The sequence below is a fragment of the Ammospiza caudacuta genome, chromosome Z, assembly GCF_027887145.1.
Source record: "Ammospiza caudacuta isolate bAmmCau1 chromosome Z, bAmmCau1.pri, whole genome shotgun sequence".
In the NCBI taxonomy this organism is placed as follows: Eukaryota; Metazoa; Chordata; class Aves; order Passeriformes; family Passerellidae; genus Ammospiza; species Ammospiza caudacuta.
The window spans coordinates 79,542,951-79,568,377 of record NC_080632.1 but is presented as its reverse complement, the minus strand read 5'-3'; the positions used below and the strand labels follow the sequence as shown (position 1 = coordinate 79,568,377).

Below are 25,427 nucleotides of genomic sequence, written 5' to 3'. Positions count from 1 at the left end.
GGTAATGATGTCACTTGAGGTTGCCATGCAAACAGTTATGGATATGAAAATCTGCAGTTCTGTCAACAGAGCTGGAACCTGGGGACCTAGCTTAAGAGTTAGAGCCTTTTTATAAAATGTTACCCTAATTTACCTACAGAGCATCTTCCCAGAAACAACAGCTGCTGTACCTAATTAGCATTAATCACCTTGTTACAGAAAAGCAACTGGGAATAGTACAGTACTTGAAATACTGACAAAATGATACACTAATGGCATTGATCTGTCCACTCTACTTCAACTTCCCCTTTATTATTCTGCTTTCTGTATGAAAAGCTTCAGAAGTCACAAGTTTTGGAGCAGACTGGGAAGTGATGATGCAGAAAAGGAGCCACAGATGGAGGTAGATACAGAGCCTTTTAGCCTACATAAGATGCTTCCTGTCAGCTGTGTTTGTGACTGCACTTCCCAGCTCTGCATCTTGACCTGAGGCAAGAGAAGTCCTGGAAGGGGATCTCTGAGCACTGCATCCTTTTGGGCAGCACTAGGAGAGGTTGCTCTGCTGTGTGCTTTGTGGCTCTTGGATGGAGAGCTTTAAGACAAGCTCTGAACACACACCTCACCCCAGGGGAAGGGGTAAAACACCTACACCAATTGAAAGATTAATCTCAAAAGCCACATGGGGCAGTCTGTTGTTTACTGGGATCAGAGACCTTCTGTAAAGTTTCAGCCAGAAATGCACCAATTTTGTTAAGCTGAACCCAGAGGGCTTTGTAGTTCTGACTGATAGTCCTGGTACTATTCCTCTCTGACCACAGAGCAATTCAATATCTGTCATGAATACACTGCAGCAGGCTGGAAGGCAGGAGCTAACAATACAGACATGTCATCAGCCTCTGTCCCCTCATGGATTATATCCTCTGTTCACTTCAATCTCCACCAAGATGGGGCTCAGTCACGAATTAGTTTCGTCCAAGTCAGACACACCAGGGAACACCATTCTCTATGTCCTTGTGACGGTGATTTTGCTACTTTTTAACCCTATCAGTTCTCCTTGGTCTAAGTGAACAGCATACCAGTAACATCCTTGACGTGTGACTCTGTTTCTTTAGCATAGACATTCAGTTTTCACAAACTTTTATGGCCCCTTTGAGGAATCTTCCAAAAACAGTGTCTCATTCCCTATATAATCCAAGGAGAGGAAGTGCTTCCATCTAAGGCCACAGGCACCTTGGAGGGCTGAAGGCAGCTGTGAGTGTCTCTGCCTCTCTCCCACATGTTCATCTTACTGCCAGGCTGATGAAGATGCCTCTGCCATAACCCTTCATCCCACCTGTTGCACGTTTTACAGCACTCCAACCAATTTCCACATTGCCCACTCTGTTTTAACACAAACTAATGTCATGACTGCTAGGAAAGACAGACACAGACTGTCTGGGTAGTGATTTCAGACCAGAGAAGGGAAATTAAAAATGCAAAATAGAAAAGCAGATGGCATAAGCTTCATTAAAATAATATCTCATCTCCTGGGAATGCTAGGAGAATCTGTTGCCTTCCAGTGGATGTGGTGCCCTGAGATTTACACTTGGGGATTATTCTGTTCCTCCTTATCATAACTCTCCTCTGTTTTCAAAAGGCTTGTGGTATGTGCTCCATCTGGATATGGCTCCTAATAAGGATGTGCTGGAGACATCTCCTAAGCACTAATGTACACCCAGCCCCCAACCCTTGCTGTCAGGAGTCTCCTTATCAATGATCTGAAAGAAAGAAAGAAGCAAGGCTGAGCATTGCAGCTCTAGATAGAAAGACAAAGTGGGAGTGCTAGAAAAGTGACAAATACATAATTAATATGGATACAGTATCAATAAAGGTTGAAAATTATGACCTGTGTGAACTCGGAGATCTTATTCCCCTTTTCTGCGAGGTTCTTTTCTTGATGTGGCCCTAGCATCAAGCACTATTATTCCATTTATGAAGGAGGTGATACCTTTAGGAAGTCACTAGAAATACAAGACGCCCGTGAAGTTTTTCCTGTATCTAACTGACCCCCCTCAAGCAAACATGTAGCCAAATGTATTTATTTAGAGGGGAACAAGCAACCAAGGAAAAGACCACTCAAGCAGCAGGATAAATCTGCGTGCAGTATGTGCAGTTTTCATGCTCTTTCTGTCACACTTCAATCACTGCAGCGTCTGGAAGCAAAAGTTGTATTCATGCTGGGTTGGTATTTAATTGAGCTCACTTGAACCAAGCTTCCAGCAAGCACATACGACAGATTTACACACGAATCTTTGCAAACTGAAAAATGACATTTATCAACCTTCCATACGAACATCTGACATTTGAACAATTGATTCTGATTTAACAGTGAAAAATGCCACCATCCATATGGAAAACCTGCAATAGGATTAAGCCCCTAGTTGCTACCATCCCCAACAATGGCTTTGCCAGATAAGCTATTAAAAATTTATGTACCACCTTAACTTTTTCTAGCCTCAAAGAGATTAAAAACAACCCTGACAAGTTCAATGCGGAAGGGACAAAAAAATCTAGTCAGAGGAATGGGGGCCAGAGCTGGGAGATGCAGTGATTAAGCTTCTAGAAAATCGAAGAGGCTGTGCAGATTTTTAGAATAAGAGCAGCAGGAGCTGATGTGGATTAAAGGCATGTTACTGGCCACAGACAATACTGTTAGTCTCATTTTGCCTCAGATAACCTAAAGCTCATCTGAGTATGGCTAAGAGTAGAGACCTGGTCCAAGCACCACTAGGTATGTGTTCACTTCATTAAAGAGGAACACTGTTTTCACAGAGATGTGTTGGGGCAGACTTCTCTCTGGAGACAAGGCAGGAAGATGCTTGTCAGCCTTCAGGGCAATTCCTCTTCAGCAGGTAGGTTTCACCCCCTGTTATCTTCATAAGCATACTGTGGTCAGCACTGAGGTCACTTGGCAGGGGCACCAAGGGGAAAGGAGGTCCTGGGAACAGTGTGCCTCCACTACAAAAACTGCTCAAACACTTCCAGTACCTCCCTTTGACTCTTCATGCCACTCAGCACTGGCTAAATGAAAGAGAATATTTCCTATGTGGGAAAGCAGAAGTTCTGGCAGGAAGAGCTAATAATTCTCCTCTATCTGATTCCTGGAAAAAAGTTGGTAAGTCTGCAGAAGTGTGACTGTGGCCTGTTTTCACATATTAGTCCATTTCAATAATAATAACCTTACAATCAACTGATGTAGTCATCCCCAGCTGATAAATGTCAGCTTACAGAACAGTGAGTTTCTCCTGTCCTATTCTTCTCATTTCTATTATTCCAGTTTTCATGTTTTTTTCCTCTGTGCTATTTCTGAGCCTTTACTGTACTTATTCCTCTCAAATATGCTCTACTAAATTTTCTCTGTCGACTCCTGCATTTTATGTAAAAGTCATTAATGAACATATACACAAAATTACTGTTGGAGAACTTCATTAGTAATGTCCTTTCTTCTGGTACTTTCTCCTTCAACACTACCTGATGTGTACTGACTTCCCAAATTTCTCATTCTACCAGCTTTATTTATAATACTGAGATTGGTTAAAGATCTACCTCAAATTACTCTTCCATTTAATTTGTATGAATTGAACTTCTTTACCCTGAATCCAAATCTGTTTTCAATGATCTGATCTCCTAGAAAGGTGTCATGACTTACCAAAGCCAAGACTAAAAAAGCCCCATTTCCTATCAGGTTAGTGAATCTCAGGAGGATATTTCATTGCGTAGAAAGTCAAGAATATTGCAGACTTACCAATATTAGCATCAATTGCTCTCTAACCTGTTTCCTGGTGTTAAATTATCCAAAACAACTACTGCAGTAGTAATTATCTGTCTAGTAACATTAAAGAACTATCTTGGAAGCGAAAAAGGATCCTGGTGGCATATGGCATGCTGGCAGTAATAATCTTTTACCAAACTATGAATTGTGCTGTCATTAACACACACTGCTGCTCCCTGCCTTTTCCTGAAAAGCAGCCACTGTTTCAGAGTATTCATGACTTGCATAACCACCCTCAATCAGCAGCATACTCTCAACGTCACTTGCTCTGATGCGAAGGACAGCCAGGGGACTCCTTCCTGCTCCTACTGGGAAATTTTCCACACTTAGATTTCCATTTTTTTAGCAAAAAGCACACTGTTCCTTTAGCTTGTCTGTCATCAGGTTCTTGAAGCTGTGTGGCTAAATAGCTGCTCAGGTTTTGGAGGCAGACAGGCATGTGTGGATTGCTCTTGTAAGCATCAGCCTTGAAAAGAAGCAGTGTCTTGTAGTAACAGGATGATTCTGCTTCCAGAATTAAACAATATTGCTCAGGAATAGATGAGTATTGTGTGGGAACCTTTTATGGACTTAAAAGTCCTTCATCTCACAGAAAAGCAGCACTTTTTCTGGTAGTGTCTCAACTCCCTGATCCTTTACCTTTTGTTGCAACTATTCTGCCTTCTCTTCTTTTTACAGTCCCTCCATATTATCTTCATTCTTTATTTGGCCAAGCCTTGATCTCAGCTTAATAAAAAAACTGTAGGTTTAAAAGAACTATGCCTTGCTTTTAAGGCATTGCTTCCTTTCTTTACCACATCCATGGATACAGGGGCTTTACATGTTTGTAGGTCAGTTCCCTGAATCACAGCAGCAGAATCACAATGATAAAACTGCTCTGTGAGTTGCTTGAGCCTTGATGGCATGCTCAGCCACATGCACGGAGATCTGCATATGATTCTGTCTTTCAGGCCTTGGATTCAGCCTTTTCACTCTCCATCAGCACAGACTCACCTAATTTCACTTGAAGTGGAGATGGCTTATAGTTCATGGCTACAGTCTCTCCCTCTCTCGTATCACAATCTCTGTCCGAAATAGCTGCAGCTGTTGGATCCTGTTAAGAAAGAACAGAAACAAAACAGAAAGGTTTAGCTGAGAGTTCTGCAGCTCCTTCTCTGAGTGGCTATTAGGCAACTCCACTCCCTTCACATTCAGAGGGAGCAAAGAACATGCCAGTGTTTTGAACACTGATACCCAGGGGCAAAACACAGAACTTTGGAAGCACATTTATTATGTTAAAAGTACCTCTGGAAATGCCAAATTTCAACATCAGGCTTATATGATGGATGATACCAGGAATATAAAGTGGATGGTGGGTCACTAGTTCAAATTCAGCCTGGGCTGGCAGTAGTCCCAAATAATTTTCACATATGACTCCTTGGGGTGTTGTATGAAACATATTTACAGTTTCAGATGAATCCCAAGTAGACCACTCAACTTCAAGCTTAAAACTAAGAAGTTTGAGACCAGGTCTGTGTGGAAGTCCAGCTTGGAAGGACTGAGGACTACATGGGTAGGAGAATTCAATTTCTGCTCCCTCTTGGGATCTACTTCATGGCTGACAGGAAAAATCTGTCAGCACAGTAACTTTCACTGTCACTAAAATTCCCCCCCCCCCCCCCCCCCCGGAAAACCTATCTCCCCAAACACTTTCTGCTCCAGCCTACTGGCAGACAACATGTATTGAACTCTATGTGACAGCACATCAAAGAACTTGAGAGAGAAACAAACTACCAGCTCAGACAGTCCTACTACTGCTAAAAATAACTGAGGTCCTTTCACAGCAAACTGCAAACCTGTTGGAACTCTCTCCACTTAGCACCACAATGAAAATTAAAACTAGTTTTCAAACATGTTCTTACTTCCATCTAGAAGATAGAAATCAAATTGAACATGCTGATAGATAGATGTGTATTGAATTTGGGTATATCACAGTTAGAGATGCACAGGCAAAGGAAACATTCAGCATTAGGTCCAATACACTAACAAACCATCACTTGTGAGAAATCATACAAGGCATCATAAATTAAATACTAGAATACTATTGTCTCTCAGTTTCTAGAGTTTTTATTTTGTACACAATTTGGCACTGACACCTGTACCCAAAGCAGAGTCACTGAGTTTCAAAGCAAGGTTTACATCACTCTTCACTCTCAGTAAAAAAAACAATCACTTATTGAGCTACTCAGTGCACATTAGCTCTTTTAATACACTGTGCTTAGGAGATAAAATGTAATTTTTGAATTAGGCTCTAGCTTGGTGGAAACTAGTTAACATATGTAGTGCTATAACATTTTATGAAAATCCTGCTCCTTTGCACTACCCAGTAGACTTTGACAGTACTTAAAATGGATGGTGGGTGCAAGACCTCACATTCAAGGACAATGCTGAACAAAAGACAATTTCTTCTGCTTTCCTGTAACACAGTCACTGCTGCAGTTTTCCTATAATGTAGCAGTTTAGTGACTAGGTTGCAAACGAAAAAAACAGCCTCCAGGAGAACATTTAGGCATAAATCATAGACCAGTTCATGTGGTATCCTTGGAACATGAATCTGGTCTCAAATATGCCCAGATGAAGGGAATAGATCAGAATCCAAGCTGCAGGAAAGAATCTCAGGGTGTAGCCTCTCACCCTCCAGGGGAAGGGAGCACCCAAGATTTGTAGATGCTTGTGGACAAAAGGAATGTTGGAAGTTAGAGGGTCCACAAAATCTTACAAAATTCTGTTAGTAAATTACACACTTGTTATGAAATTGGTACATTAGTTCTTAGCCTCCTATTAAGCACCCAGCAGTGGGTTTAGGATAAAGGAGGGAGGTGAAAGGAAGGGGAGAAAAAGATGAATTAAAGAGGAGCAGAAAGAAAGAAAGGAAGAAAAAGAGAGAGAGAGAGAGAGAGAGAGAGAGAGAGAGAGAGAGAGAGAGAGAGAGATCAGCAGTCCTGGCTCCATTGCTGATGCTGATGATGGAGTGTTCAGGGTCATGGGGTGCACACGCAGGGCTTTGTGAGGGTACCTTTTTGTAGATAAGTTTCCCTGCCCTGGAGACAAGTTTCTCCCTTTCTGTGTAATTTAGTTACTGTGGAAATGGGTTGGAGGCTTCAGGGTATTTGGTGGTCTCCATATCCTCCTACATGCCTACTTCTTGACCTCATTCCTACACCTGTGCTGTGTTGTGATAATCTCCAGGAGCCAGGATAAGGATGTTTGTCCCAGAAAAACACTGCTCTACCTCCCTGTGGCCCCTTCTCCAGCCACATTCTATTCAGTGTTCTATTACTAACAATCCTTAGCTGTTACTACCAACAATCCTTGGTTGGCTCCAAAGCCATCCAGCTATCTGTGTTTGAGACATTCACATGAGCTCCCTTATCTTTGAGCTTCTACACATGGGAACATCTAGATAACACAAAGGACATGTCTGTCTGTCAGACATGCTATAATCTCTCCAAGAGGGATGCCCAAATGGTGCTAAGTGGCACCATTTGAGTCCAGACTTCCTGGATGAGTACCTTTTCTCTGCTAATCTGGGAAAAGGCAGGACACAGCCATTTCTGAGGAGCATGACTCCAAGACCTGGATGCTTCCTAGGTGCTACTGGACACAATAAGGAAATCCTGTGAGCCCCAGTCTGCTGGCTGCAGGAAGGCACAGGAGTAGACGTAATATGGGAACTGACACAGTGTGATGACACTGTCTCCTGTGCTGGTGCAGTCCAGCAGAGAGTACACTGAGCTCAAAGCCAGAAGTGCACATGGCAGAGAAGGGGTTTGGCCATTCCTACACTAGCCCAGGCTCACATCATGCTAAAACTCTAAATCCAAACCAGCCCTTCCCTTTCGTGGCAAACTGATGTGCTCACACTAACTTTACCTTTGCAGGCAACCTGACATGAGACATCCATTTGCATCAACAGAGGGAGGGGAGAAATGTTCTGAGGTGCCTTTGAAGATTTGAACTCTGAGCCTGGACCAGTGAACTCAGCTGGAGAAATCTCAAAAGTGGGCTTTAGACCAAACACACAGGAAAGGCTTCCTAGGCCTCCAGAGGAAACCAAGATGATTTTCAAAGAGTGATTATTCCCATTCTGTCTAAGACACTCATCTTAAAAGGACACAAATCTGTCCTCAGAGAAGTGTATCCCTCTCCCCACAGTCTAGAGAGAAGGCCTGGCAGCTGGTAGAGCTTCTGACACTGGAGGTGGAAATGATGCAGAACATGGTAGCAGAGTCAGCCCTAAGAATTCTTCCCAAAGGTTTGGCATGACAGTTTTCAGCCCCAGCAGCACATTACAGCTGCACAAGAGATCCACAGCTTGAGCAGAGGGATCACAAACACCACCACTGTGGGTGACCACCACTGCATGCGTGAGCTAGGCCCACTCCCCCCAGAGAGTAAAATGGATTTGAGAGGAAACCCAGCTGGGCCAGGGACAGTGTCCCCAGCTCCAGCAGCTATCTATCCTTGGCCCAGGAGTGGCAAGACACTATCATATTTCCCATCCATCACTTCACAGACATTCTGCAGCAACTCACAGGACTCCATAGTAACAATGCCCGCTGTGAAAACAGCAGCATTCCCATGCCAGCTCGGCTGGAGCTGTCTCTGCACAAACACACTCTGCCTCTGTGCATACTGAATGGATGCAGTTCTCTCTCTACAGCTCAACTGTCCAGAGAAACGTTTACTTGACTGATTAGCCTTTTGCTAGTGAATGCCTAAGAGCACACTGAGATTCAACACAGGCTTTTGGTATTGGAATTCACTTGGCAATTTTTTTCTTTTTCACAAGCCTCCCTACAGCAATACACACAGCTCTGCCCACAACATCAAAATCTCAGTTACATGGTGTGACTGGTCCCAGGACAGATGATGTTATTTCGTTTTGCTGAGGACAATGCAACGCTCCCAAACTAAAGGCAAGTGCTGAGAAGTGCCTTCAGGGACTGTAGACGGCTAAAGATATTTAATATATTTAAGGGAATTTTTTTGTTGTTCTTGAGGCTTCTGTATGTCTTTATTCCTAAGGAAAATATATATTCAATCAGGGCACTGCATGAACATTTGGCTGGGGCCAGAGTTTAATCAAAGTTTTCTCCCCACACGCTCACAGCTTAATTGGGCATGCACAATCACAGCATTTGAATGGTGGGGAATTTTCTTACTAGATTGTTTGTTTCTATAGGCTCCACACAAAGGATCTTGAAAACTGCCCTCCTGCTAGGAGCAGCCATGTCCCACAGTGTGTGCACCATGTGCCATTTCTGAACATCAGAAATTAGTTCCAGTAAACCTTTGTGGAGCAGGAGTGCTGTGAATCATCAGTATGCAGGAGCACAGACAGAAGGTGAAAACACTTTAAACTGAAATCTGGGGTTTAAGGAAGATGGCATGCTTAGGAGGCTTTTTTATTTTTTCTTTTTTAAATCACTTTCCATTTTGCAGTACTTAAGAAAGCATCAGCTCAATAGCCTTTTACTCTTATTACCTACCCCTCCCAATAACCCACACCAACTGTGGGGTAGGGAACAGCCCCAACTGATGGAGTTGGGTGCTTGGTACAAACTCACCCTGGTAGCACCTGGGAAAACAGAGCTTTCTATGCCTTCCTTCACAGTCAGCACTTCTGACGTCTTAACAAGGCCCCGCTTTCCACTCTGCAAATCCTCAGGGACCCCAGTGCATGTGGAAGGGAATGGCACACACAATTTCTTTGGTCTTCAGCTGCACCTCGAAAACATATGTGTAACTTGAGAAGTCTTTATCTGCCTCTCCTTCTCAAAATCAGTCATATTTACACCTCTAATGAAAATGTTCTCCACTTTGCTGTTTGTGGGAAATTCATCACCAACGCAGCTCTGCTGCTTTTTTTTTTGGATAAAAGCAGAGGGGCAGAATTGCCCTCATCCTCTAATCTCAAGGAAAGACCCAGTATAAAGAGCTTGACCATCACTTCTTTCCATAGTACACAGGCTTCTATCTGACCACCATCAGCTGTATCAGTATGAGCCAACTGATCAAGAATATCATCCAGCTAACTTGTCTCTCTGCAGTACCCATCAATGACGTACTTGTTGTCTTCTGTCCCACTTAAAAGATGCTGGAAGTCTCAGTACCAACACATGTGTCACAGCTTACAGTGAGGGCTTGCAGCTCAGCAGACATCTGCTTTCTGGAGCTGCCCATGTGGATTGCTTACTGCACACAAATGCTAACAGGAAAGGACAAGTCCAAATGTTTTTTCTTTCCTACATCAAACATTGAGTCTGAAAAATGGATAGATGTTCCGTGCATGGGGGACTGACTTAGTGAGCAGAAAAACAAGTGAGAAACCACACACCCTGAATACAGGCATTACATTTGGATCAACGAGAAGTTTCTGTAATTCCAGTGTTGTCATTCAGACTCTTGGGCTAGAACATTGTGCTGCTAAAAAATATTTATACCTTCAGTCTGTGCCCTGGGGAACAGAAGTGGTGTGCTGTTGGCAGATTCCCTCTGCTTCAAGCTCTACCACGCCAGGCATTCCTGAGAAATCTGGCTATAGAACGCTTCTGGGAAGGGGACTCTGATGTGCACAGGTAAGTATGTAAAATATCACACTGTGTTGGACAGCAGACCACTGTAGCCTCTACATGTCACTACAATATAGACATAAATATCTATGAAGATAAAGTGCCAAAAAATCCCACCAGGAACAAAAAGATTGAAAAACAAGATGTGCAGAGTTTGATGTCTACACAACAAACAGCAAAAAGGAAAGGCTCAAATTTACAGGGGATCAGATTTATAGAGGGGATGAATCAAACCCAATGTATAGACAAACAATGGTCAGTAATAATGGCATGTTTGGCAAGAGAAAGGAAAGAGTCACAGGGCAATGTGCAGCAGGAATGTAACCAGAAAGCCTCACAAAAGACTCTCATGATTTCTTCCTCAGGCCTCAGCTTACCTGATTTCTTCAGTGGGCCTCAGCTCACTTAATGTGCTTCAGTTTTGGAGCCCATTTTTTCAAGGAAGATGTAATCCCCCCATCAGTCCTACGGATAAAAGCTAGAAGCTACAACCTCCCTGGAACACTAGAAGAAAAGGATTGCTCAGAGAAGAAAGGGGAAGACTAAGGAAGGATATTATAGCTGTCTTCAGTTACAGAAAGGGCCACCAGGGTGAAAAAGAGGAGTATTTTTTTTTCATGTTTCTCATAATGAGAATAAGAAATTATTACCTTAAATTGCAGGAGGATTACAAGGAAGTATCACAAAAAAAACTGCAGAGTTAAGGCTAAGAAGATGTACATTTGCCTGATGAAGTTGTGGCATGTTGCTGCAAACCCAGGTTAGAAACTGATGTCACACAGAAATTCAAGAGAGCTGATCTGGTTTTCAGGCTGACTGATCCTGATCTGGTGCAAAATGTGAAGATCCCTGGTCTTTTTAGGGCCCTTTTCCCATCTGTCTTAACAGAAGAACTTCCTTCTACGCCAGACTTAGAACACCAGGTAACCCTGGAAAAGCCATTCTCCAAGTTCCCCTACCCACTGCCAAGGACCATGGCTGACCTCCACCTTCTCTCTGGGAGAGCTGAAGAAAACAATCTTTTCCCTAAGCCTCACATGTTGAAGGAATTCCAGAATCACAAGGGGTCCAGAGCAGAAGGCTCCTGGGAAGACACAACTGTCATTCATCAACATGTGCACTCCACCAAATCCAGAGCAGTAACTGTTCATCTCAGCATCCCCACCCTCCCTGTACCAAAGCCAAAATAAATGACATTTTGGCAACACAGTGACTGATATACTGAAAAACATTCTGATAGCTACTGACTCCATTTCAACAAAGCAATAAACAACTGTTTATTGAGTTTCTACTAGCTCAGCCAATGCACCACTTACAACATTGCTGTTTTTCTTTTCTGAGCAACTACTGAACAGATCTTGTTTAACAAATTAGGCCTGCAATATCCACTACAAGATCCAGATTTTGAACCTGATTAGTTTATAATTGTAAGACAAATTGGTGTTTGAAACTATTTTATATCAGCAACTGAGAAGCCAGTAGTATTAATATTGCTGCAAGATTAAAACCTTTAGTCTTATTAATTACACTGAACCAGCATGTCACTGAAATGACTTTTTGCTGTGTGCACCTGCAGTTGGGGTAGCTCAGCTCACTGACAGGTAGCCAGGAGTTCAGACCATTGCTGTGCTTCAAATGGGGCCAGAAGAGAAGTGCCAGTCTCCCTGCAGGTGCTGCAGTGCCGGTGCTGAAATGCTGCCCTGGGACCCTGGCCACAAAGGGTCTGCCCGACTGCCACATCCAGGCTGAACAAAATGTAGCAAACAGAAAGGCATAAGCTGTGGAAAGGGAACAAGATGTTTCAGTGATCTATTTTCCTAATCAAAAATGACATTTGCAGCACAGGGAAGAAACTTTTTTTTTTAGATGATGGTGTATGACTAATCCTGGGAGTCTACAGTAGCAGAGGAAGCACCAATGCAATAACTAGACCAAATACTTTGGGAAAGCATTTGAGGGACAAACAAGAAAAATGGGAGTAATTACATGATTTCTGTTAGATTTCCCTCTGAGAAACCAGCAGCACAAGCAGCCCCCAGCCTTTTCCTTTCAATCATGATAGAGTATATTTAACACCGTATTTCCCTCCAGGCTCTTTCACACACATAAGCCATCTCTATTATCACATGCATTTATAAGTTTGGTATCTTGTGCTAGCTTTACATGACTTAAATTGGATCATTAACATTGCAAATTAGAGAAATGCCACACTGCACTCCACACTGCCTGCAGCACTTACCAAGTGGCATGCAATAGCTATTTAAAACCAGCGATTAATTGAGGTATGTTTTCAGGATGATTCAGTGTCAAAATAATTCCTTCCTTGTAAAGGATATATACGTGAAGATATTACACCTTTCCTTTTCTACCTCTGATTATACAGCCACAGCTCTGAGGTGCAACATGAGTATTCAAGGCACAAAAGCATCACATTCCTTGGTAGCTATTGTAAGAGTCAGTTTAGCAACTGGCATCTGGCTAAACCAGGATCATAAAAAGCCCCATACAACTTTACAACTGCTTTTTAAACCTCAACTCTTGAGGGGAGATACCCTTAAAATGATTAAAAAATTGAGCCATATGTCAGAGCCAAGGTCACAGTGTGTTTGGAGAACAGAGGCAGGAGCAGGACCCCAGGTCCTTGGCTGTATGTTGCAGTTGTATCCTATGGAAAACTGCACAGTCCCAGTACAGTCTGCAAGGGACCATGGCAGCTTCTTGTAGTGACTGAATTTGTGCCCATCGGTTATTGTCGAGAGCTTATTTCAGGTCTGTGTCCCATCTTTACTTCTTCAAGCCTTTAACAGAGCCTCACCAAGAGGAACAGTCTGTTTTTCATTTCCACCTCAAATGAAAATTTTCAGAGACTCCCCTGCATAGTGAAGGGGAATTGTGCTTCCTTCCCATGGACAACCCTAACACCTAGCGAAATGGGCTGAGGAAGTGCAGGGCCAGTGGAGCCTACTACTGAAATGCCATTATTGTCAGCATATACAGAGTGGTTTATGGATCACCTCCATGCACAGGTAGGCTGCCCCAGCTGTACATGAAACACAAAATCAAAGTTTGGCTGAATGAAACACTAGAAATTTGGGTTGGTTCTAGCAGATACTGCAGAAGTGACATATTCTGACAAAAAAAGACCTGGTGCAAAACAAATGACACCAGGAGAGCCCCATTGCAGTGATGTTAGTTCCCACCAATGTCCTGGAGACCGGATAATATCTGCCACAGGCCATTGATTGGATCCAGCATGGCAAACGTGATGTTATTAAGCTTTTACAGTCTCTGACTGTAAAAACAATAGCCGGAAAGGATAGGATGGCTCCACATCCAACCCTTTCAACAGACCAAGGGCTCTAATCAGTGGTTCAATGTCACAGCTATTAAAAGCATAAATCTGGGTTTACCTGCTATTTTCCAGTTGGTTTGGGGTTTGTTTTTGTAAGACAGCTGATTTTTACATGTTCAACTTCTGTACAGGTGTGATGAATGAGGTCTTTCTTTTCGCTTCTGGAATATCCCTGGCACCTTTAATCTAATCCCTCAGATCCCTTTCTGAGCTGTTTGATTGCTTCTTCTGTTCACTCCTTCTCTGAGAATAATTTTTCATTCTGCCTGTCTCCTGCACCGAGTAAATGTCCCATCTTCCAGAGAGCAAGGGTGTCTGGTTCTGTAGGCTCTCTGACTGTGGTCTCAACCCAGGAAAGGAGATAGGGTGTAACAGGATACAAACAAAGCCCTGAAGAAGCACTGCGGGGCTCCACCACTCTGGAATGGAGGCTCTCCAGGGAAGCAATTATGGCACCAAGCCTGTGAGAGTTCAAGAAGGATGTGGACAATGTTCCCAGGCACACGGTGCAGCTTCTGGGGTTGTCTTGAGCAAATCCAGGAGTTGGACTCTATGGCCCCTGTGGGTCCCCATCAACTCAGAATGTTCTATGATTCAAGAGATATATCAGGAACCATAATGGAAGCCCACTGGCATCTAAAGCTCTGTAACAAATATAAAAATCACACACACTTCCAACACAGCCCCAAAGATGTGCAGCTACCCAGGGCTCCGGCACCAAGCGTATCTGCCACACTGAAGACAGGTGGGGGTCTCAGTGGTGGACAGCAGCTTAGCCTGGACAGAGAAGAGACTCTGACACAGCCCGTGCTGTTGCTGGGCTCAGAGCTTTACCAGGACAAAGTCCTGACTGGACAAGTGAACATACTGCAAAGGTGGATCCCAGCAACAAAAAATTGCCAGTTTCTCTTCTCTTCTCTTCTCTTCTCTTCTCTTCTCTTCTCTTCTCTTCTCTTCTCTTCTCTTCTCTTCTCTTCTCTTCTCTTCTCTTCTCTTCTCTTCTCTTCTCTTCTCTTCTCTTCTCTTCTCTTCTCTTCTCGAGAAAACAGAGCCACTAAGCCCAGAGTTCAGCAGCCCTTTTCTCTTTAGCACCACACTTTCAACTTGTCTCCAGAGACAGAAAGCTTAACTATGAGATTTCCATATTTATAAGGAGAGAGTTTCTGTTTAGCCAAGCTTGCGACAGAAATAACCCTGCAAACAGCAGCAGCAGCAAGGCAAACACATCTGCGGGGCAGGGATGTGAAAGCCAGGGGATATCTCACAGTGCTTCTACCTTGGCATGGCTTTCCAGCCCTGCCTGAGAAATTCTGAGGGCACAAACCATTTTGGCTTCTAAAATAAGAGCTTGCCTAGCCCCCACCCCACACTCCTGTATCTCCGTGACTAATTAGCATCCGGAGGGATACAGATTCTCTTCTGATAAAGCAATGTTTTGCTCCCTTCTCCCCTGACACATTTGTATTAGAAATATTCTCATTATGTGGCTAATCAGGGAAGCTGAGACAAAGGCACAGAAGCTGACTTAAAGGGAAATCACTGATTTTTATAAAAGCAGCTTATAAATTATTCTGTCTCAAAAGGGCAGGGATATTTCCTCCCCTTCCAGTGCTGAAAAAAAATGCAAAATTGAGGTTTCTGAAGAAAAAAAATCCATTTTTATTACCAGAAGTGGCTTTTATCATTCCCACTATTTCTGAGCTTGCTCCCAATTTCCTTGGTTACTGCAGGGTTGCAGTCAGTGCACTGCAAAGGCCCTGTGCTGCACACAGGGGCTGGGCTCAGCAAGGCATCTGACAGCTGCAGTGCTGCCTGACACTGTGGACAGCAAGTGACAAGGCTGGTTAGCAGTTTACCACGCTGAGTTTAAAAGTCAGCAGCACATGAAAAGTCAGCCACATCACCAGCCATCCCTTGAGATGGTCTGAAGATATTTTAGCTACATCTTTCATGTAGCACAGCAGGCTGAGTGAAAACCAGAGCGTATTGAGGTAATCTGCACTTGGCAGAAGGTCTCTGAAATAAAGGCAAGCAGACACCATTTGGCAATAGCAGAAGAGCTTTTTAAAGGAATTTGTTTTCCTTCCATGCTCCCTGGAATGGAGCTGGTGTCCATCCAGCTCCAGCCTGTCTCCTTCACCTCCCGTTGACAGCACCAGAAAGAGATACCAGGCCAGACAGCTTCCGCCTCGCCTCCTTCAAGGCAGCCCCTTTATCAGCTGAAATCACGCCATCTGTCCCCGGCACCCTCTGAGGAGCCGCAGCAGATTGTGGAGCATGGGATGATGCACTGCGTGGTGTGGGAACAGGAGGTCGAGGGAGCTCATTGCATGCACAAAAATCCCGACCAGATCCCTGTTTGAGCTGGGAATGGAGATGAAAAGGTGAACACACCATCAATGCTCCCTGGGACAGGCTCAGGCACGTGCACAGACTCCTGGTCTTTATTCAGGTCCCTTTGGGCTGCTGCTCCTTCTGCTGCTGATACATGGACCAGCCCCAAGGCCCTGTGCTGGCCCTCCCAAAGGCTTTGCTGGAAGGCAGACTGCTGTGAACATTGGCAGGGGTTTGCCTGCTTTGCTTTTTAAGTGTAACTGCCCAAATCTTTGGATTTTGAGCATTTTTTTTCAGATGCCAAATGTCTACTCTTCGGGATGAAATTCTGCATTTTGGACATTTCTGTTAGCCTAATTTGAAATATGTTCCATATTTGTATATAATTTTTAAAAAATACTAACTTTTTTCTTTTTCTTTTGTTGAAGTGGGGTGCTGGGAACACATTTGGTCACCTGAGCCCTCCCCTCCAAGTGATATTCCTCTCTGCAGGTACAGCCCAAGGCTGAGGCTGATGAGGGCAGGGGGACTGGCAGGAGGTGAGCAGGGAGGAAAAGCAGGATCTGGCAGTCGGACTAGAGATGTCTGGAGAAGGTGATAGAAGAAAGAGACTGGATGGATAGCCAGACAGCCAGGAGGGGAAAGAAGAATAGTTATGTTCCTAGAAGAACAGGGCCAAGAAGAGAAGGAAGAGACACAACAGGGACAGCAAAAGGTACCCATGGTTAAAAGCACTGGAGGACACAGCTGTCAGACATCAGTGATATGATGTACCCTCCCAGGCAGTGCTCTGCCAAGGCTCACAGACCTGAAGCACAACATCTGACCATTGCTGTTACTTCTCTAGGAGATCCTAGGCTACGTTTGAGGGAAGCTCCAGAAACCTTCTGGCAATGAACAGATTTAGGAACCTGACTGTGACCTAAATACAGCTAAGGCTGGTGGCATGTAGCAATGTGTTCAGACAGAGCCCAGAGACATGCTGGTGATGCTGTGACAGGCCACGTTGGGGTTTTCTCATAGTACATTTTTCTGTTCTAAAACTGCAGGGAACTGACATTTGAAGAAAATAGCAGGGATACTTTTCCAAGCTCTCAAATACAGCAGCTACTGCAGCCTAATTTGAGCCCCTGCAGCCCATGTGCTACAGCACAGCCTGTAATGTCATATCCATGTAAACCCTTTCCCTTGGTAGTGCAGCATGGACCTGTGCTGGAGATGAAACAGGGTTACACAACAAAAGAACAGAAGCCCAAGTCTGTGGTTTCTTGCAGAAGCTGCAAGTGATGCAGGGAAAAAGGGAGAGATGATTTTGTGATTATACATTGCGGAGCTGTCCTAGAGAATTGAGACTTGTATGCTCTTACAAGAAATGTGCCAGGTCTCTAAAACCAGATTTCCCAGAAAGGGTCACTAATAAGGTCTCCCTACTTTGCTGGAACACTGGATCAGAGCCCTGCAGTGTGATATGATGGGTGCTTACAAATGCTACCAAAATTGAGTGGGAGTTGTACTTGCTGCAGGTGAAAATATGTATGAATGTATATGAATCAGAAGTGGGGGAGTGGGAAAGACTCAGGCAATAGGTATCCTACACTGAAAACCCCAAACGAATTTTGGGCCTTAATCTATCTGTCTCAAGCCCTTATCTGTGCAGTCACAAGATCATGAGACAGGGAAGGTATTTTGAAAAATCTAGAGGCATTTGGTAATTTCTGGCATTTCTAACGGTAGGGCTGCAGAGATAAACAAGGACTCTGTGAAGTGCTCAGATGTCTTATGCCATGTTAAATGCCACAGAACAGTCCATAAAATGTCTTTCTAGGCCATTAAGGGAGTTTTGCTCCTCTGCCTTTTCTTCACCTTGTGTTCCTGTGGCTCTGACACGTCATTCTGTACCTAAACTGTTTTTCCAGAATTAGCTTGTTAACGTCTTCATGCTCTTCGCTCAGTTAATTTTCTCACGAATTTACACTTTTCCCATTATCATTCAAACTGCTGCAATTCAGGGAGAGAGAGAGTGTTTCAATTATGTCACACATCCCTGGTCAGTGTAAAGAATCATGTCTCTACCAATCTGTCCTTTCCTCTGTCTTGAAAGCCTGTTTGCAAGCTTCCCTGCTGGCATCACCCTGCTGCCTGGTGCAGCCACCCTCCACCAAAACCTGGCAGAGTGGAAAACCTCAATGAAGTAAGAGCTATTGAAGTAAGGAACTATTGTAAGAAATGAGAGTAGCAGCCCCAACACTTACCTTGATCTTACCAAAGACTTGCCCTCATCCCAAACAAGGGTGCATGCCCTGGGATGACCTGGCACTTGGGGAAGTTCCCTTTCCAGACCCAGTATTTAGAGGCCTGCCAGAGGTGATGAAAAAAGAATGCCCATTCCTTCTCACATTGTTTATTTCTACTTATTTATAGATCCATGCATCCAGTAAGGTGAGTCTTGTACCAGTGGATCCACAAGCTGTAGGGATGGATTTTCAACTCAGCCTCTCGCCCCTCACCCCACTGACTCAGCTTTGGGATCAGTGTCACTTAAATTCACTAAGTCCTTAATACTTGGTGTTTTGAAGCAGAAGTTCAAGTATCTATTAACCTTTTACCTTTCTTTCCCACCTCTTCAATTGATTTCTTCTTCACTGAATGCCACCAATGTGCTGCTTCAAGAAGAAACAATCTCAGTATTTTCAGCATTTCTTTCTTTCTTGTTAGAGATACTCAAACTCTTCATGATTCTAAAATACTGTTTTTAGGATGGCTGAACAGAAACACACACCATGTTCCAGGCAACATACTACTGATTTAGGATGACTTTACAGTTTTTTGCCAGCATTTTAATCTCCCTGAACTTTGGTTTGCCTTTATGTTGCTATCACCACACTGCACAGCTGGCTTCATTCCTGTTCCCTGTAGTGATGCTGAGTTTTTTTTTCCCTGTGTCTCAGCTTTTCTGCCTTCCTTTTAATCTTCCATAGTGTTTTTGCAGGAGAAGTCTGAATCATTTTCCCCTCTTTTGTATTTGGGAAAACTGAGATCCAGAGAAGTGAAGCTGCTAAAGATAAGAGAAGGAGAATTGAGTCCTTCTCCAGGGTTCTGTCCCCTGCAAGAAAAGCATCTTCATATAGGCAGTTCTATGAACACATTAGAGCGGATGCATCAGAAAGTACTGAGAACCAATATTAAACCCCAAAATACACTGCAGGAGAAAAAAAAGTGGTCAGGAGTTGCAGTTCCAGCACTATATTACAGTCTTGAAGCATTTTAAATGAAGAAGAAAATTACATAAACCACCAGTCTCACATGCCAGAGTGTTCATCACAATTTTTAAATGTTGGTGTCAGTATACAGGCTTGCATGTTCATCCCATTATCTCCCTTTTCCAGCAAATTGTTTTTCCAGATTAGCTTGTGAATGTCTTCATGCTCTTTACTCAGTAATTTTCTCAGGAACTTACCCTCTCCTATTATCATCCAAACCAGTGTAACTCACAGAGAGAGCTGATGTTCCAATTATGTCACATGTCCCTGATCAATGTGAAGAGCCACCTCGCTACCAATTGCCACTTCTGACAATTCCTTCTCCTGATGAGTCTCACTCATATAAGGAGCTTGGAACTAAAAAGGGGAAGAGCAACAAGTGATCCTAAAAAGCAAATTAAAAATGTGCATCTCTCCTCTTAAGGTACCCTCTCTCAAAAGTTTTAAGTTTTGAGCTGCGCACAGCATTTATAGTGTCCTGTCTATATGTTCCCCCAGGATATACAGAAAAACAGACTAGAGAAAGAAAGAGTGAAACATAAGAATGGCAACTTCTGGGGCTTCAATTCGGTTTCTAAGCTGCCAATAGAATTAATACAAGTGAAAGCATTAGGAAGACCTTTCACTATCAATGAAGCCTTTTAGCTTAATAAAGACAGCTTAGACAACACATTCAGATAAAGGAAAGATGGTTCACATAAAATTTCTGTAAGAAAGGTCCCCTGAGCCTGGTTCTATCTGTATGTCTTCACAGTTTTCAATTAACACTGCAGGTAGGCACAGAAACACTTTCAGCTCATTATCCTCTTTTCAAATAGTGGTGGACATAAGATATTTAGCTGAAAAAGCCCTTTGTAGATCTTTTAAATTCCATTATCATTAGGAAGACAGGCATCCAAAAGAGATATTGTTTTCCTTACTAATAGTTTTATTTTCTTCAGGGTAGAAGCAGCTTTGTGCATTAATTTAAGGTTGCAATATCTGTGCGGCTGGAAAAATCTATCTGAAATGTAAATCTTCAGAGCAATGATGGATTGAAGCTGAACTCAGGCACTTGACTTATGGAGGCATAAATAGGAACATTACTGGATCAAATATTCATCAGCCTCCCAATGAAATAAAAAATGGTAAATAAATAGAAGTATCTCTGGGTGATCATTCTCATTATCTGACTATACAACACAACCAAAGAATCACTAAAGAAAGTTTGTCGTTAGCTGTTAATTGAAGGCACTTTTAGAAAGTGCTGCTTAAGACTTGAAAGATTGACTGTCTTTCCAACCACTGTCTAATGTGTATGTTGGAGCTGTGTTATAAAGCAGTCTCATTAGGACCCTGCCTCCAGCGCCACAGCTCAGAGAGAGCTTCTGATGCTTTAGATGAAATTCACATTTGAAATAGCTCATCTACATACAGCCTAACCCCTGGGCACATCTTGCATACTTAACTGCATACAGATCTATCTAAGCTGATGCGCATGTTGTAGAAACACACCATACCTAAGTGCATTGTAATGACACTCAAAAGAGGCAGCAGAGTCCTGGCCCATGGTGATGTACAATCACACGATGTGCCAACAACCCACATCATAATGATCAGCCTATAAAAGCTGAGAGCAGTTACCTGAGGGCATGATTTTAGGTTTGCTTCCTCTTTTCTGCTCTTCCACATACCTTCTTTTGCTCTTACCATTTTTCTCTCCTTATTTCCAGACCTTTTATTTTCACACACTAATGGGAGCCTGTTAGTGTTGAAGAGGATCTCCTGTCAAGACAATAATTCCTAGAGACACCATACTTCCCATGAAGCAGCCAGCTTCTACCTCTAACATGTTCTAACCTGATAAAACGTGAGGGCTTTCAATTTACTTCAAAATGGATACACTTCCACTTAAACTTTTCTCTGCCTCTACAATTGCTGAAGTCAAAATACATCTTGTATCTACTTTACCTCCAAAGCAATGTTTTCAATCTAAGTTATAGGGCCATCTATAGTAACTCAACATTGGGCATCATCACAAGAATTGGTGCAAACTGCCTACAGAACCACTGCTTTTAATTGAGTGGTGTGATATAGGGTGATCCAGAGACAGCACACAGGGAGCCTGAGCCCAACAGAACAGGGTCACAGAAAATGAAACAGGGTCATGGCCAGGAAACACCAAAAACAACTCAAGTGGCTCAGCTATACCAGAGAGATCAACAGTTTAATTGTAATATGTGCTCCATAAAGAAAAGGCATTTAGCTATCAGAAAGCACCCAAAGGAGGGCCATGAGGATGGTGAAAGTCTGGAGGGGAAAGCTTTATGAGCAGTGGCTGAGGTCACTTGGTCTGTTCAGCCTGGAGGAGAGTGAAGGGGAAGAGCTCATCACAGTCTACAACTTCCTCTAGAGGGGAAGCAGAGGGCAGACACTGATCTCCTCTCTGTTGTGCTCAGGGACAAGTCATGAGTGAATGGCCTGAAGCTGTGTCATGGGAGGTTGGATATCAGGAAAAAAATTCTCACCCAGAGGGTGGCTAAGCACTGGAAAAGGCTCCCCAGGGAAGTGGCCATGGCCCCAAGCCTGAGTTCAAGAAGTGTTTGGACAGTGTTCTAAGGCACGTGGTGTGACTTTTGGGATGTCCTGCGAATGGCAGGAGTTGGATTTGATGATGCCTCTGGTTCTCTTCCAACTCAGCTTATTCTATGATTCAGTTTGTACAGCCACTAGAATAAATATCAAATCAGAAGAATGACACTGAGATTGTGTTATGTTTAATCACAGGATAGTGGTGTGCATCTACCCTTTCTCTGTTTTTTATGCTTCCACTTCTGCGGTAGTTGCAAAAAATTAGAAGCAGAGCAATAGGCAGCACTGAGCAGATACCTGTGCTTACACAGAGACATAATTCACTCACATTTCCCACTTCACTAATTTTAGACTTGTACTACTCCTAGAGTATGTAAAATCCCACCAGAATTTATTTGATCAGAAATTAATATTAAATAGCACAAACAGTACAGTTTAGAGCCATTTGCCTCAACTCCTTCAAGGGCTTTTCAGATATTACTCCCCCATCATTATTTAACGGGGCAGGGTTCAGGGAATTTGTGACTGACAGCTTTTGAAGCTTCCAAAACCACCTGTATGGCTGAACTCTCGTTTGAGCTGCTAGTTCTCAGGTCCAGCTTTTACATAAGGAAAATTACAAAGCTGTGCCCATGCCTATAGTAACCCTGAGCTGCTGACAGTGACCCCTGCACAAAGAAACAATGTGTGGCATCTTAATTACACACTACTTAATGCCAAACATCTTCATTTACAACCATGCCCAGCACCTTGTACCCAACACTCACATAAACATTTTGGTTATCATTCTGTATTATCACTGCACAGGTATCCAGTTGCATTAGCACACCATGTTTTAACTCCAGACACAAGAAGTACACCAAGTAGAACAGGAGCTTGTATTGTGGTTTGTGCAGAGCCAAGATGTACCTCACAAAAGCATGGCTGTGTGGAGAGCACAGATGCTGAAGTTGCATCCTTCCTTCACTTCAGTTTAACTCCTCACTGTGTCTACTCCCTGATATATCCAGCAACTGCTGCACAGCTTTTCCTGAGCTGTACATTTCTTCTGAAATGAACTTCCAGAACTAGCTTAGGTCTTACACCAGCAATACAGTTTTCAGGAGGCAGTCATCACAGTGAAGGTGTCTTAAGAGAGAAGAATGCAGCCCACTAACAACCAGCAATCAGGGCTTCTTACTGAGCCCCTGTCAGGAGGAACTCCTGCTCCTTCTGTCAGTGTGACCCCTTGAGACTCCAATCTGCAGGTGATAGACAAAAAGAAGAGTTTGGAAAAGAATTTTTCAGTCACATCCCCACAGAGAGTATGAACTATTAGGGGCAGGTGAACATAGTCTACAACAGTGACCTTAGTCAAGACCTCAGCTATTCAGGCGAGACTACTGCCGCTAATACAAAGCATTCCCCCTTCCACCACAACCAACTGCCAGGCTGACAAGTCTGACATTCACCCACAAATTGTGACATTTGCTTGCTTAATGTTTTTGCATTTCTTCCATCAACAGCACGGTTCAGCTGGCATGCTACTTTTTTCTTGAAATAGGAGGGATATGGCTTTTCTGGAAGCATAGGCTGCTTTACCATCTGATTACCTCCTCAAAGCCATGGTGCTCACCAGCCCAGAGTCTAAGCAGCAGCTGGAAATAATAAAGTTGGAATCACACTACTCCTTGCATACACAAGCATCTCAATGCTTACTGCTGCGACCACAACTGCATTGACTGGCCCCTAAATCCAGGACCAGCTTTGTGAAGCCACTGAAACTGGGCTGTGCTGATTCACAGATGCTGCTGGGCACAGCTACAGGAGGCAGCTGGAGCATCTCATGTCATATTCAAGATGACTGTCACAAAAACACACAGGTGAAAAAATAGACATTGTAAGCACAAGACTCCTACATCTGTTTAAGTCTGTGAGGTGAGTAAGAGGCTACATGGCTCTGCCATGTGCAGACTCATCCCTGCTTCAGAAGCAGGAGTTTCAATGTTATCTGAGCAAGCTTTGTATTTTATATGCAAACAATTACATGGTCCAAACATCTGCTCTTCTTTCTGATAAACCTTCCTCACTTGGGGAAATGGAGGAGGGAAGAAAATTTCAAGGTCCAGACCAAGTGTCTTTCACTCAAATGCACTCAGTAGGTCCCTTGTACCATTGTTTCTAGCTGGAGGAACTTCATATTTCCATTCAGATCTTTCTAGCTGAGAGTGTTGCACCAGCACTGAAAATAAGGAAATGCAAGTCATTACTACTGTTCTCCTTGTTTTCAGATGAAAAAATTTTAAGAGGGGAGGGGCAACACTACACTTCACTGCAGAATTACTGGAGTGACACTATACTTACACTGGAATGAAAACAGCAGTCTTGTTTAAACCCTCTCAAGATACCAGGATCTAAGAACAGCAAAAAAGCCCCACCAGGATGGAGGAAGCTGCTTTCATCCCAGCCAGTGTGAGAACCATCTGTTAAGAGATTCACTTATGCTGTTGGAGTAACAATGCCACAGCTGTTCTCCATGAATTAAAAAGAGAGCCAAATCTAAAAGAATTGTGTCTTTCAGAAGACAGTTAAAGAGACTCTCTTCCTTTTTATTGCATTTCAAAATGATACAAGGAGGGTGATGCCACTGGCAAACTCCTGCTTTTTCTTTTTGGAGAAAAAAGGAAAGCACATAATTTTAACCCAAACCTCACCATTGGTTTTCTAAATTTCATAACCCAAGGAATTTCAGTTCATGCACACTCTATCCAGTAGCAGATAATTTGAGACCTGTATTAGGGCATTGGTCCCTGTGTGCTAAGTATACCTCCCAAACAAGCTACAAATCCATTTGGTACTGAGCACGCTGCCAACAGAGGTGGACATAAGCAAAACAAAGCATAAGGTCATAAGGTTCTTCAATCTTCTCCCAGTAAAAGAAGTGCTGACCTAGAGATCTTCTTTTAGCCAAGTGAATGTTCCTCTATTGTCTTTGTTTATTTTAATGACTAGGGCAAGCCTCATGCAAACTTGCACCCATTCAAATCTTGTACAAGGACAAGATGTCATTTTTAAAATTGTCCTGTGCTCAAGCCAACTAATGTAATACCTGAAGACCCCACTCAAACCATCTCCACTAGCATCTGAAATGCCCCTGGCTCCCAGTGAAGTGAGCAGGTGGAGATTGTATTCAGACTGCTGGCGCCAGATGTCAACCTCAGCCAGTGTGATGACTTCTTTACAGCAGCCATGACATGACAGATTTAGACAGTGAGTCTAAAGAGACTCTAAGAGACATTTTCTGCTCTCGTTGCCTGGATGCACGTGGTCCTGACTCCTATCTGCTCCTCTTCCCCTGTGTCAGCTGTGACTTTGCCACTCTTGTTTCTGCATGAACATTGTGATGAACCACTGATAGCTGAAGGTGTGCCCCGCAGTCTTTAACTAGTACAGTCAGCAAAGAATTTTCATAAAGCAGCAAACCGGGACCATAAGGACAGTGCTCTGCATAAGAAAAGGCCTTAAAA

The 25,427-nt window shown here is 43.3% G+C and overlaps 1 protein-coding gene across 3 annotated transcripts in view; it reads right to left on the bottom strand.

Annotated features, from left to right (window-relative positions):
* FAM219A (family with sequence similarity 219 member A) overlaps positions 1-25,427 on the bottom strand; it is a 93,141-nt gene that overhangs the window by 33,578 nt on the left and 34,136 nt on the right. For all 3 annotated transcript variants that reach the window (XM_058823715.1, XM_058823713.1, XM_058823714.1), the window contains exon 2: positions 4,784-4,883. In XM_058823715.1, the coding sequence (XP_058679698.1) occupies positions 4,784-4,883 (100 nt within the window). The remainder of the gene's footprint in view (positions 1-4,783; positions 4,884-25,427) is intronic.